This window comes from Momordica charantia, assembly GCF_013281855.1.
Source record: "Momordica charantia cultivar OHB3-1 chromosome 9 unlocalized genomic scaffold, Mcharantia_2.0 BLBB01000009.1, whole genome shotgun sequence".
Classification (NCBI taxonomy): Eukaryota; Viridiplantae; Streptophyta; class Magnoliopsida; order Cucurbitales; family Cucurbitaceae; genus Momordica; species Momordica charantia.
This window is the reverse complement of record NW_028275167.1, coordinates 13,980,136-13,994,140: the sequence shown is the minus strand read 5'-3', so window position 1 is coordinate 13,994,140 and position 14,005 is coordinate 13,980,136. Positions and strand designations below refer to the sequence as shown.

Below are 14,005 nucleotides of genomic sequence, written 5' to 3'. Positions count from 1 at the left end.
TGGCTTTGGACGTCCTCGGGTGCGCAGGCGGTAGGGCAGGCGCGGTGATCCGCGCCGACCTGCGGAGGGGTCTTGTGGCTAAGCCGTCGTGACCTTGCCCCTCTACCGCTGCTGCTCCGACCTCCCTCTGGTGGGCATCGCTGGCAGCTAGGGTCCTTCGGTCCGCCGTATTGGTCGAGTTTGCGGGTTGAACCATCTTCGTTCGCGCAATGGTTTAAAAAGATTGAGATGACTTAGATTGTCGATTCCCACAGACGGCGCCAAATGTTTATGCAATGATGTGCACAACAGCGTATTTCGGATTGCAGCTCGAACTCGGCCTGCGGACCGACCTGAACACTTGAGCGGACCTGCACAAAAAGGTGAGCACTCCGACGATCAAGTCAGTATAGGTCGGATTCCCAGTTTAGTTCGAGGCTAGAAATCATCGTACCTGATCGTGGAGTGAAGTCCTCTACTTATGGGTGGTAGTCCCGCTAATCTCGCAACGGTTATACTCGGTAATCTCGGGATTGTCGGTTACGCCCGGTAATCTCGGGACCGACGATTATGCCCGATAATCACGCCGCTGAAAGTAATTCGCATCGGCCCCCACCGAGCTTCCCGGTAGGTCGGACCTCGGCTAGGTTCACCTCGGCCCTCATACTTAGCATCTATCAACGCTAGTAGTGGTGATCTCGGCCGTCCGAGCTGGGCATGACTCATGAGTCATCTTGGAGCACCAGTAGGGGTCCTCCACGTGTCCAGGGTATTCCCTTCCCCAAACAGGTCCCATGTATACTTTTTATTTTAAGAATCTCCCTAAATTACAGGAAGGCAAAAAACGAGTTTTTAAACTTTTCTTTTGTTCCCTTCCCATCGTTCAAAGTCCCAAAATCAGAACAAAAAGATTGCTGGACTTGCAGTGGTCTACCGGTCGACGTTGACGATGGCAGATCGAGTTGCAAATCACAACAGATCTGGGCGGTCGACGACGGTAGACAGCAGATCTGAGTGACGAGCGATGGGCGATAGTAGATTTGGGCAGCAGTGGAACTCGCGGCTATGGTGGAACTCGTTCGAGATCGTCGGTGGACGCGCGACTGGTGTAAGATGGGAGAAGCCGACACCGGACATGAATGGGAGAAGCCGATGGTGTAAGACAGAAGAAGCTAACACTAGACGTGGGGCGCGCGGACGGTAGATGGGGGAGTTCCAACAACGTGAGTGCTGAACGTTGGAGGAGTCATTAAAAGACTGACCAGCGGCTACAAGGAGGGGGTTGTAGAGAACTGGAGGTGGAGATGTGGGCCAAAAAGGAGGGGTTGCTGCAATAAGGAGAAATCCTAGACTCCTTTTCTTCAACACACAAGGTTATAGGATGCTAGGTTTTCTTAAATTTCCGTAGAAATATTCATATTTACCCCTTCCTATTCAGGAATTTTAGATTTTAAATCTATAAATTTAAAAATCTACCTTTAACAAAATTTGAGTAATTCTAAAATCTATTTTCAAAATACAGAGTAGCAATTTTAAATTAGATTTAGGTTGTTTAAATTTGATTGTTTTATTAGATATAGTTGATTCCCTACGATTAAGGTTGATGTTTTTGCTCTTCGTTTTGTTAAATAATTCCCTAAAATTAAGGATATACACCTAATTTGTTACGGGATATATTGGTCTAAAATATTTATTCGGATTAAAAAACCCACTTTGTCATTTATGCCAGATATGTTTGCATCTTTTTTACAGACTAACCTTAAGATTTAGCCCAAATTAGATTTGACCTGCTTTTTAAAACTAAATTTATCTAGCCTTTTGCCAATGTTAGCATACACAAAATTACTTTTTTGGCCACGTTGAAAACTCTCGTTAAAATTCTTGCTCTTGCTTCCCTCTATCGCAATTCTCGCTCTCGTGCCTCTCCCTCCATCGCTCTTGTCCTCTACTCCTCTCCATCTCTCGCTCTTGCTCATATCCTCTTCTCTCCATCTCTCACTCTCGCTCATCTTCTCGCTCTCGCTTGTATCCCTCATTCACATTATCACTCTTCTCTCCCTCCCTCACGCTCGCTCACAATCTCCCTCACTCTCGTCTTGGTCGTGTTTGGGTGATGGGACTCTGTTTACTTTTATTTTTGTGGTCTTACTCTCCCCAAATTTTTAAAAATTCATTGTCATGATTTTTTTCAAAAACCATAGATTTGTCAATGATAGGTATGCGTTTAATGTTGCTTGATTTTTCTTCTTTGTTCACAATCTTCAATTGATGATGAATCTCAAGCTCTAACAATACGGCATCATATAAAATTTCCACGAGTTATAAATCCAAGATAATTTGTTAATTGGGGAGAACTTCAGTAGTCAGAAATGTAATTTCACATGATGGCTGACACTAGTAAACGGATAAAAAAAACCTATTTTGAAAAAGTAGGTCAAATATAATTTAAAAAAACAGAACTGCATTTCATAATTATTTCATGTTCCTTCTTTTTTATTGAAAAAAAAAAATAATTCAACACATGTTTACTCTTTCTTGTTTTCTAAAATCTTAAATTAAAAACATAAAATTTTTATATAAATATTAATTTTTTGAACAAATATCAAAATTAATTTTTAAATTAAGTATGCAAATATTTTATGTTACATTTCTTTTTTAATATTTATTATTCATTTTGTAAGTCAAGAATGATAAAATAATGTCTTTTATTTATGTTTGGGAGAAAAGAAACAAAAAACCAGAAACCAAAACTTGATTGCTTATAAAATTTCTACACAATTTTAGAAACATTTCTTAAAAATAAGAAACGAGAAATAAAGAACAATAACCAAATAAGCAATCACATTTCTCAAGAACTAAAAACGAGAAATAAGAAAAAAATATGGAAACATTATTGTACGACCAATTTAAGGGCATCTCATTATACCCTGTAAATCAAACAGTATAATATGATGAAATATTCTTAAGCATGAAATCATACAACATTACATTCTAAGACCAAACATGAAACTTTATCAACTGGTTAGAATAGTAATAGAGCTAGAGATAAGAACCTACCTTTAGTCTTTCAATCAAACCACCCTACATACAAGTCATGGAGACACACTAATGAAGTGATTCAAAAATGCTGAAGGCATCATTTTCAACCACTCCGATTACGTTACGGTCCAAAATTGGAGTTTGTCTTGCACCCCTTCCCTCTGAAGTCTGATTTGAATCCAACTCCTATCAATAAGCCGAGAGGTAGTTATGGGTAGACGATAGACAACAAAATCAACGTTTATCCTATAACAGTGCACCTGAGAATTAGACGGTGAGGGACGCGCCGTTATCTGCTGTGGTAAGATTGAGAATCATTGTAGCTGCCTTCAAAGCCCTAATACAATGAAGAGAGAAAACTAGTACGAGCATCAGCTATATTTCCAATTTAACATCTTAAAGCTTCATATAAGTCTAATAATCAAGAGCAATTACGTATATTCGTTCTGTCATGCTAAACAATACTGTAAATCTTGGTATGTTCAACAGAAAAAATTCAGTACTTGCCACAAAGTATCTCTATTAGTTATCCTTCTAGCAATACTTAAAACATTATTGATACCTATTCTTGGGAGGATAGGTGGTTTGGGAATCGACCTTTCTGTTCTTTATTCCCTTGCCTTTACCTGCTGTCTTCTATGAAGGGTCGTTCGGTGGCTTCAGTTTTGCCTAGAGGCAATGAGTCCTCCCTTTTTCTTGGTTTCATCTTCCTTTGCCCGATAAGGAGATGGAGGATTTCGTGGCCTTGTTAGCCTGATTGGGGGGACTTTGTTGTTAATCTGGGGAGGAGCGATGTTCAACTGGTCTCCTAACCGTTTAGAGGATTTTACCGTAAATCCTTTTTTTCGTGTCTAGCGGACCCCATCCTCTGGGCTTTCACTGCTCTGTTTTTTATTCACTTTGGAAGGTTAAAATTCCAAAGAAGATTACATTTTTTGCCTGACAGGTCTTACGTGATAGGGTTAATACTTTGGACCTCAGCTTAACATTCCCCTTACTTTCTACCGTTCACAAGCAATCAGACTGGAAAAATAAGAAAAAGTAATGGAGCAATATTCATCTCTTTTTGCTTCCAGAGTGAACCAGGCATATGAACATATATTAGAGCAAATAAATCACCATACCATGCATCAGGAGCCTGGTACAAAGAAGCTGAATCACCAAAGCATGAGGCAAGCATGTCTGTGTTTATAACTCCGGGATTTAGCGCAACAATTGCCATTCCCTCTGGCAACTCTTTAGCCACTGATCTGGTCAGACCCTCAATGGCCCATTTTGAAGCACAGTAGGGCGCAACCTACAACAAATTTTAAAAATATCAGCTTACTGCCTTCTTCCATCCTCTACTTGACAGTCTATAGTTGGTATACACAATTTCCCTTTCGTGGATCCATTTTATATCCGTAAAAGTTCATCATAATCATTTTACGTTGATAGAGTTCATGTACTTGAACAGGAAAAAAAATGCAGCTTGTCACGTAGGAGAAACTGATAGAACGCAAGCTCAATAAATTCTATCACTTGCAGCAGACACCACATGAACTGATGAACATGCTCAACTGTTTTCGTTCCCACCTAAAATTGGAAATTCCAATAAAAGTAAAAAACCCTGTCTAAACTTCAACCAAAGTTTTTACACATTCCCTTTCTTTTTTTCTCTTCCTTTCCTAAGGTCAAAAATATAGTGAACGGACATCGGACGCAATCCATCGTCAAGCTAATAGGACTTGCAAGGCAAAACACGTGTAAAAGGATTTATGCCTCATATGCAGTACAATCCCAAGATGACAATTGGATTACAGTTTAAAAGAGGAAACATAGAATAACCCTTTCTAAAAGCAAGATAAATTTCAGATTGCAAATTTCAATTTACCAGGGCAGCACCAGATCTTCCCCACCCAGATGACATATTAACAATAACTCCTTTCTTGCTTGAAATCATAAGTGGGATGAAGTGACGCAATACGTTTACGGTCCCTTTGACATTTGTCTCAAGGACAGTATCAAACTCATCAGGAGGAACCTCCCAGATCTTGGAGTTCTTGTTAATTGTACCTGCATTATTTACTGGCAACAACCAGTCAAATTTCAGTTCAGTTTCACATATAGATAAAATCTCCCGAAATGCAAAACAGAAGAGTTTGTAGGCGGCAAGTAACTGCTTAGCACCATTAATTTCGACTGAGCTATTATAGTTGAGTTAAACACATAGAAACAGTCTAAAACAGCCGAAGAGGCACAGCATGTGCATGACTCTATCATTGTAAAGTTACACTAGTTAAAATTTCATGACCTAGGGTACTAGAATCAGTTGCAACGTCACAGACTAGGCATCCATCGAAGAATTTGCTAACAATATAACGTAACAAAGACTCTTGAATATGCTAGAATAGAGGAGAGAAGGAACAATTACAAAGGTGTAAATAAGTAGTTTACCCTGCCTAAATGTAAATTAATTAGAATTGGGTAACTTTTACCTTTGACCGTTTGATGAATTCTAGAAGGGCAAATTTCTCATATTTCTTGCATTTTATATTTTTAATTTTTTTAAAGAGAACTCTGATCCTCTTCTCCTACTAATAATATTTTCTACAAATTAACATATCCTATGTTTTCTGAGAAAAAGGAAGAACATGGGCATGGAAAGCTCTCCCAACTCCTCATTTTCCTATCTCCAGCAAACAAAAATTGCATGATGACTTTCATTCCAAAGCTCTAGAAAAATTGGGCAGGGAATAAATTCACAAATTTGGCCTTTTTCCTAAAAGAATGACCATTGGCTGTCTGTTCCACAAGGTGCAAGGAGAGAAATGGCTCTCTCATTTGCAGACACACGAAACACACACCAATGCTCAGTCCTACTGGTCTTATTAGGTGTTAATTTTCCACTTGCCCATTGCCTCATTGGCCAAATGCCAAGAACCACACTTCATTTTGTGAATTATTGACACCCAAACCCAGTTCCCCTCTCTCAACAAATACAGAAAGCAAGAACACCTGAATGAACATGCAATTCTAAGAAATCCCAAACAAGAATCCGCAGTTGTCGGTGAAAAAAAGAAAATACCAATGATATCAGGAACGCCCTTCCTTTCAACGACAAGGCGCGCCAAGTGTTCAACGCTGGCATTGGACCTCTGCAAGCCACAATTGCTGAGAAACAGAGATGGGAATTTAGGGGAAATGAAGGAATTGAATGAATGCTAACCACATCGGCGGGGAGGAGGAAATGGGAGTCGGGGGAAGGGGAGATGAGTTCGGATTGGAGAGAATCGAGTTGATGCTGAGACCGAGAGCAGCCAATCACGGTGTGGCCACGCTTTGAGAGCTCAACGGCAAGGGCTCGGCCGAGTCCTTTGCTGACGCCGGTGATGAGGACGGTCCGCGAGTGCGCACCCGCTCCTAATCCCTTCACTCCCTGCATCCCTGTTTTACTCCTTATTCTCAACCCTGATGGTCCAGCCTTTCTCCTACTTCGTGTTTTTGTTTTTGTTTTTGTTTTTTTTCCTACTTCCTATTTTAAGAAATTTATTCGTCAAATTATACAAAATGCACTAGGTTTGAATTATGTCTCTAAGTTTTATTTTAACTCTCTTAGTCTCTAGTCTAAGTTTGAGGCCACACTTACAGATTTTTTTAGACTTAAATACAAAAGATACCATTTAGTAAAATAATATATCTTTTTTTTTTTTTGAGAAAAGTAAAATAATATAAAGTAAAATTAAAAATTATTATAATTAATTATTTTTTCAATAAAAAAATCTCATAACATCCTTTTTAATAAACGCAATTTTAAATTAGTTACAAATACATAAGAGTATTTTGGTAATCATCATATGTCTGATTACGATTCGAGATGGAAGCAAATACCATGAATTGGTTTCTGATTCCGATTTAAGATAATTTCAAGTAAACAACATCAATGGAATAATATTCCGATTCATTTTCATTAGGATTCAATTCCATTACGATTCATGGTAAGTAAATGGGGCTTGAGTGTGTTGGGAAGCTTGAGACTGTAAATCCTGTATTTGAGGTGAATGTGTAACATGAAATTGGGTAGCCAATCTTTGAGGTGCATGAATGTATTTGAGATGAATGTGTAATATGAAATTTGGTAGCCTTTGGGATGCATGAATAACCTGAGTTTTGAGTTATTTGAATTTTTTTTCTTCATTTCTTTTTGAATTATTTACCCCTTTATAATATGGGTATTTCATTTTAAATTTGCTATTTCATAATTCAATTTATTTATTTTCTTTTATTCATCGACCACCATGCATTCTCAAATTTAAATTCAATCAAACTGTTCACAATAATTTAGAACGAAGTTTCACATTGCATGTAATTTAAAAAATATGTTGATTTGACCTACATAAAAAAATACATTGTCTAGATTATTTCTAAATGATAAGTTAAAAATAACACTTCATATATTTATGATGCTTTAATATGACTCAGTTCAAAATGAATATCATACTCATGCTTTTGCTTTGCGTATGGTAAATTTGAAAATCAAATAACTTTTTTCACGCTAATAGACACACATCTCCTTTTTCACACTCGCAGCCCCACATCTCCTTTTTGAATACTGCTCCCCCCAAATTTCATCGGCCGCTGCCTCCACCATTTCAATTTGCCCCTCGGTGCCCAGTCGAACTCAGTCCGCCGTCACTGACCCCGATACGCCGCCAACCCCGTAGTGCCCGTCCACTTTCCGGCAATTTTCTTCCGCGGCAGTCTCACTCGATTAGTGGAAGGTAAGTCCGGTAGTCTTTTTGTTATGATATTTGAGATCTTGAACGATGAAAAACGAACAAAAATTAAGCTTACAAAGTTGTTTTTGGCCATTCTGTATTTTAGAGATATTTTCCACATGAGTGTGTCATTTAGAATCGAATCTGAGAAGTATATCTACTTAATTCGAACAACTTTCTATATTTAAATAGATTAAAATATAAATAAAATAATAGGTATGGTGAAGGTTAGAGGAGAATTAGAATAGTGGTGAACTAATTAAATACAAAAACGTGATTAATTAATAAAATAGTGCTCATTGATCCTAACTACTATTGAAAATTTGTAAATTTATTAGTTTTTGAAAAAAAATATTTTTATATTTTTATTTATTTATCAACAATTTAATAGTAAACGTGAAAAGGAAACGAATTTCTAATCTTGTTCTGCTGCCCTCTATTCCAAATTGTATTAGTTAGTTGATTAGCTCTGGAGCTTCCACTCTCCTTACATACTCCTTTTTCTAATTAAGATTTCCCATCCAATCCACTATATTCATTTTAAAAAAATATTTTTATAATTGAGCTACGTACATGTATTAACCCTCTAATTTTGATAATTGAATTACATACGTACATGTATTGATCTTCTAATTTTAATAATTTTCCAATTAGTAGATTCATGTATTGACCTTCTAATTTTGATAATTCTTCAATTAGTATATTCATGTATTGACCTCATAATTTTGATAGATAATATATACAGACCTTTTAATTTTGATAATTGAGTTGTAGAGTGATATATACATGTATTGACCTTCTAATTTTAATAATTTTTCAATTAGTAGATTCATGTATTGACCTACTAATTTTGATAATCTTTCAATCAGTATATTCATGTATTGTAATGATATATACATGTATCATTACATACATGTATTGATGTTATAATTTTGATAATTCTTCAATTATATACATGTTTAAATTAATTCAAATTCAAAATAAAATAATTTAAATAATTTAATTGGTGCTAATATATTTAGAAAATAACCTAAAATCCCTTGTAGGAAAATGAATTTGATCTCAAATCAATTTTGTTAGGGGCAACTAGATGAATAACTAAATTAAATAGTTTGATTTGAAAAATAGTTAAAATAATCAGATATAAGAAAAATAGCTAAATAACAGTTAGAACTGAACTACGTGATTTTATGTAGACAAATTTACCCTCCCATCAAAATAGGTAAGTTTATCCTACCATTACCCCTATAAATTCGTGATGAAACCACACTTCAATAAATGTGTAATGCACCTAAATTGTAGGAAAGAAGACAATGAATGGAAATTATAGAGTTCAAAAATTTTAAATAATATATAGATTTCAAAATTTCCAAATTTGTAAGATAAATCTGTTGAATACTTTGAAATAAAAAAAAAGATTGAATCAAAGTGTAAAATAAACTAAAAAAAATGTAAAATCAAATTAGAAAAGTGGAAAAATAAAGATTGAAGCCGTAAAGTACTGTTTTTAAAATTATAGATGGAGTAGTTGAAGATTAGTACCATATTAGGATCCATTATGGAAGGGAAGGCAACTCAAATGACTCCTTCTCACTTTTGCCCTTAACTCATTCTTCTCACACTTGCCCTAACTCTTCCTTCCTAAAATCAAATAAAATTTGATTCAATCAAGTCTCAAGCCCCTCAAGCCTCGTGCGCCTCAAGCTTTCGGTGTCCATCTTTGGCGTACACAATCTTCGACATCCCTCTTCCCACTCTTGCCAGAACCTAAATAACCTCCTTCGGGTAAGCTTTTGGTGTCCCTCTTGGGGTAGACAATCTCCTAGCTTCGTAATCTCTGATTCTTCTAGTTGAAATCAAAATCCCTTGATTTCAATGGTGGATAGCTTTAGGCAAAATCCCTTGAAATCAAAAATTGAAATTCTAGGTGATTGTGTGATTTCAATTTTGAAGCTTCAATTGAAATCCTGTGTGATTTCAAATTGGGTACAAAATCCTAATTTTAGATTCTGGCATTCCTTCGGCAAAATTCCTTGAAGCTTTCGGGTACAAAATCACTTGAAATAAAAAAATTGAAATCATCCATTGGCGTTCCTTCTCAAATCCTCCTTCTAAAATCCTCCAAATTTCGACGTTCCTCCTTCAAGGGAAAGTAGTCGACTGTTTTTGTTTTTAATCGATTGTTTTGTAATACTCCAAACCTCATTGTTTTTGTTATCAACAAGGTTATTCATCGATCGATTTTGAATGTTGTTTAAATAAATGAGGTTTAAATAATTGACCGTTTGTTAGCAACCTCCAATATTCAAGGGATTTTGTTGGACACAACTTGTTTTTAGGACACCTTGTAGATATGGTCAGTTGGGGAGATTATATTGAAAATATAGTTTAGATTAAATAATAAATAATAAAAATCGATCATATCTCTCCTTAGGTAAATATTAATATATGTTTCCTTGATTGCTAATATGCATTTTTTATTTTGTTGGTTTTGGTTACCTTTTTGTCATATTTTATGGATTGATCTTTGTTCTGATTTAGTGATAAAGAAAGATTATGTGATGCAAAATATGACTATTTTCTGCAGATTCTTTCGAGTAATGTTTCAGTAACTCGATGACTAATTCTCATATATCAAGAATTAAAATGAGGCTTCTTAGAATGCAATGATCGTGGTATATTAGTCATGAATGTTGATGGACAGGGATAACTCTATAGAATCCTATATCTACCCCGTTGTATTGACGTCTCTTGCTTATTTTGTGAGATCACCTCTAGTAGCCATATATTTACACATCCATCGTATCTCTCCTTATATTAATATATGTTTCCTTGATTGCTAATATGCATTTTTGATTTTGTTGGTTTTGGTTACCTTTTTGTCATATTTTGCATTGATATTTGTTCCGATTTAGTGATAAAGAAAGATTATGTGATGCAAAATATGACTATTTTCTGCAGATAGTTTTCAATCTATTTTCGGCGTCTGAACTTTCACTACTCCCGTAGATAGTGTTATATACGGGGTCAGTATCTACAACTATGCCGTAGTCGCTGCACCTAACATCCGCCAACAGGGATATGACCCACGCCGCGTCCCTATCTACTAACAGCCTCATAATTATCGACTTGCCAGTACCATTTCTGAAAAGTGAAAGACGTGTAATTTTTTTCATTCTAAAAAATGAAGATCTCTAGAGATACATCCACAGAGTTGTTGTAGGGTGGAATCAAATGGAATTGAAACGTGCCTTGTAATGAACCTTTGATAATTGTTGTGCTCCTCCCAACTAAAATCGTCGCTAACAATGATCGCATAATGTTCCTGTGTTGATTGATTTAATTCTTGAAAAAATGTGGTGGGGATTACACCTTGTATAAGAATATTAAAGAAACATTGTATTTAAGGTTGCTGATTACAGTGGAATGTTCAAACCAATTAGTTAGGTTTGTTTGAAAAAATTACACATTTTAAACTTGTTTGAATCATATATGTAGATTTGGTGGTTTGAATTTTGTGGAAAGATTTTAGGAATTATATAGATTTTGTAGTTAAGGGTGATTTCAATATTAAGTATGATATAGGTAGATTTTGTGGTTTAAATTTTGTGGAAAGATTTTAGGGATTATGTAGATTTTGTAGTTAAGGTGGTTTCAATATTAACTCGATAACATTGCTAGTTTAGGAGAGATTTAAGGGAATGTAGTGGGTAAAATGGGGAAAGACTGCAAGGGAAATATGCATGAAATGTGTGGAGGGATAGATAAGGAATTATACAACTCTCCTAAAATATAAGAAACCAACTTTGGCCATGCCATGTAATTTAGAAAAACTTTGGCCATTTTGCTTAACGATAACCTGTAGCCATTCCTAAGTAATAAAGTTTGTTAGGTGGTTGAAAATGAGAATGACCAAGGTGACATGGTCAAGGGCAAAGTTGGAAAATCACCTTATTTTTTTAAAAATTTCTAAAATATGATTTAGCCATTTGTGTAAAATTTAGAACTAATGGTCATTTTTTAAAATAGGTGTCCAAGTTTAGCTACCCACCTAAATTATCCTATACTTTTTAACCCAATTCAATTGTTCGAATTGTAAATTATTAAACCAAAACAACTCTTATTAAATAATAAATCCAACTCAATCCGATCATAAAATATCTGAGATGATTCAATTCGGGTTATTCGGGTCACTTATTTAATGTATTTTATTACCAAAAAGTTAATAATAATATATTAAATATTTATTTATATATTGTCTAACATGAATCCAAGATCTGTAAGTCACTTTTTTATTTATATGGTGAAAAGATACACTCAAAAAACTTTTAAAAGTGTTTTTTAAGCCGTGGTAGAATAAATAACCTATAAAGAATTATTGAATGAAATAAAATTAATATAACTATATATAATTTTATGGTGCGTAAAAGAAACAGTTTTATAATTAATAATAATGTGTATCCATGGAGTTAAATAGTAAAATACTATTAAATCCATGAGAATGTGGAGGATGTCAAGGGTTCTTGATACCATGCTCCAAATAAGGGTTCGGCTTGTGATGCCAAACCCACTCCATTTCAACCCCTTCCCCAAACATCCCCATAATTTTTCAAATTATTACAAATTAATTTGACCTCTCCCTCAAAATAAAGACTTTTGACATGCAATAAGTTGTAAAAATGACAATATACACTTAGCACATGTATCATGTTTCAATCATGTTCTTGAATTTTGGAGATGTTTTAATTATGCCTATGTCGTTAATATGAGTATAGCTCAATGATAATTGGCATCTACCTCTTCTTTGAGGTTGGAAGTTTAAATCCCATGCCCCTAAATTGTTGTAGGAAAAAAAATGCCTATGTCATTTCAAAAGGTCATTGAAGGAGCACTTATAGATGACAAACTAATTAGTTGCCAATATTGCCCAACACCATTTTATATTTGCAAATAGAGAAAAAAGAGAGAGAAAAAAAAGTCTAGCTAAACTCTGACTCACCGAAAATGCTAGAGTAGCTTGGAAATTGGCAGTAGTTTCTTCCTCCAAATGTCTCAATCCTACACATCTAGCACTGATATATGTTGATTAGTGATACACCAGGGTAAAAAGAGAATTATAAGTAAATTCAAGGACTTCCGTAGCAAAAATAACATCTCAGTTCATCTCGATTTAGTTTAGAATTAGCTTTGTTCATCATTTTCTTTAGTTTCTACGGTTTTAGAGTTCTTAGTTCTTTAGAGTTCTTAGTTCATCACCTTTTTCATTTATTTAGGTTGAACTCTTGTATTACATTTCTTTACTGCTTTCCTCTGCATCTTCTCTTGTATTTCGTTTATTTCATTTCTAAACACTTTATAGCGAATTTTATCTCCCTTCAAGTTCGAAAGAGAAGAAGATTAAGCTAGGGCTCATTGTTACTTTGAATTCTTTTGTTAAACTTCAATTTCTCAATGACAAATATTTCGCTTATTTCCTTGATTACATTATGTACTAAATTAATTTTCAACCTCTCTGTGAGAAATACCATAAGAAAATTCATTAACAATATAACACGAGAAAAAAGCTCCAGGTAGCACCTGATGCTACTGCTTAACTCTTCAATATGTTTTCTCAAGCGATTTCTTAAGTTTGCGGTTAAGAAGTTTTGCTAAGCTGAAGCCTAATATTGAATGAGTTACATGAAGTGTTTAATAGGGAGTTAATATGGGATTTAGCTTAGACATAAGTACATAAAATGTGATCCTAGACATAGGTCCTCTAACCCATAAAAGAAGATGAGTTGGTAGTGATTTCTAGGTTGTAATCATGCATAGACATAGGATGAGTGGTTGTCATGGGCTTTGAAGCAGCCAAACACAGTTTGTGAAAAAGAGTAAGAATTTAGTTTTCACTAGAAGTCAGAAAAGCGTCTGATGCATTTTTCATTCTTGTGTTGTTTCTTTCAAAACTAAGACAGAAAGAGAGGGATTGTCCTTAATCAGTAGCTTGATATTTTTAAAACCAAATTACTATTCATCAACTATTTTTACCAATAAACATCTATTATAATTTGAAAATCTTCACAATAGTCTTTTTGAATTAAAGTCCTTATGGACTTGAACTCGTAATACCAATTCCCTGTATTACTTGTGGCAGTGTGCGCTTGCATGCAACATCTTATCCATTAAGGTAGAGGTGCAACATGTCCATCAGTGGAGCTCACTATTGTTTGGATGTTAAAGTCGAAGGC

General features: G+C 35.2%; 1 protein-coding gene across 6 annotated transcripts; it reads right to left on the bottom strand.

The window, feature by feature from the left end:
* Positions 1–2,848: 2,848 nt before the first annotated feature.
* Positions 2,849–6,507, bottom strand: LOC111024173 (NAD(P)-binding Rossmann-fold superfamily protein). Of its 6 annotated transcripts, none has more exons than XR_015787449.1 (7): positions 6,227–6,507; positions 6,086–6,155; positions 4,892–5,085; positions 4,143–4,315; positions 3,581–4,041; positions 3,279–3,377; positions 2,849–3,204 (listed from the first exon to the last, which is right to left on the bottom strand). XR_015787449.1 is itself a non-coding variant. In XM_022301786.2 (6 exons), the coding sequence occupies exons 1-5, from the start codon at positions 6,440–6,442 to the stop codon at positions 3,286–3,288; spliced, it is 723 nt and encodes a 240-aa protein (XP_022157478.1). In that variant the 5' UTR covers positions 6,443–6,506; the 3' UTR covers positions 2,849–3,204; positions 3,279–3,285. The 6 variants fall into 6 exon arrangements, 2 of the variants coding, with proteins under 2 accessions (XP_022157478.1, XP_087974284.1); XR_015787450.1 differs by having other exon boundaries at positions 3,279–3,355; XR_015787448.1 differs by having other exon boundaries at positions 2,849–3,377.
* Positions 6,508–14,005: the final 7,498 nt, after the last annotated feature.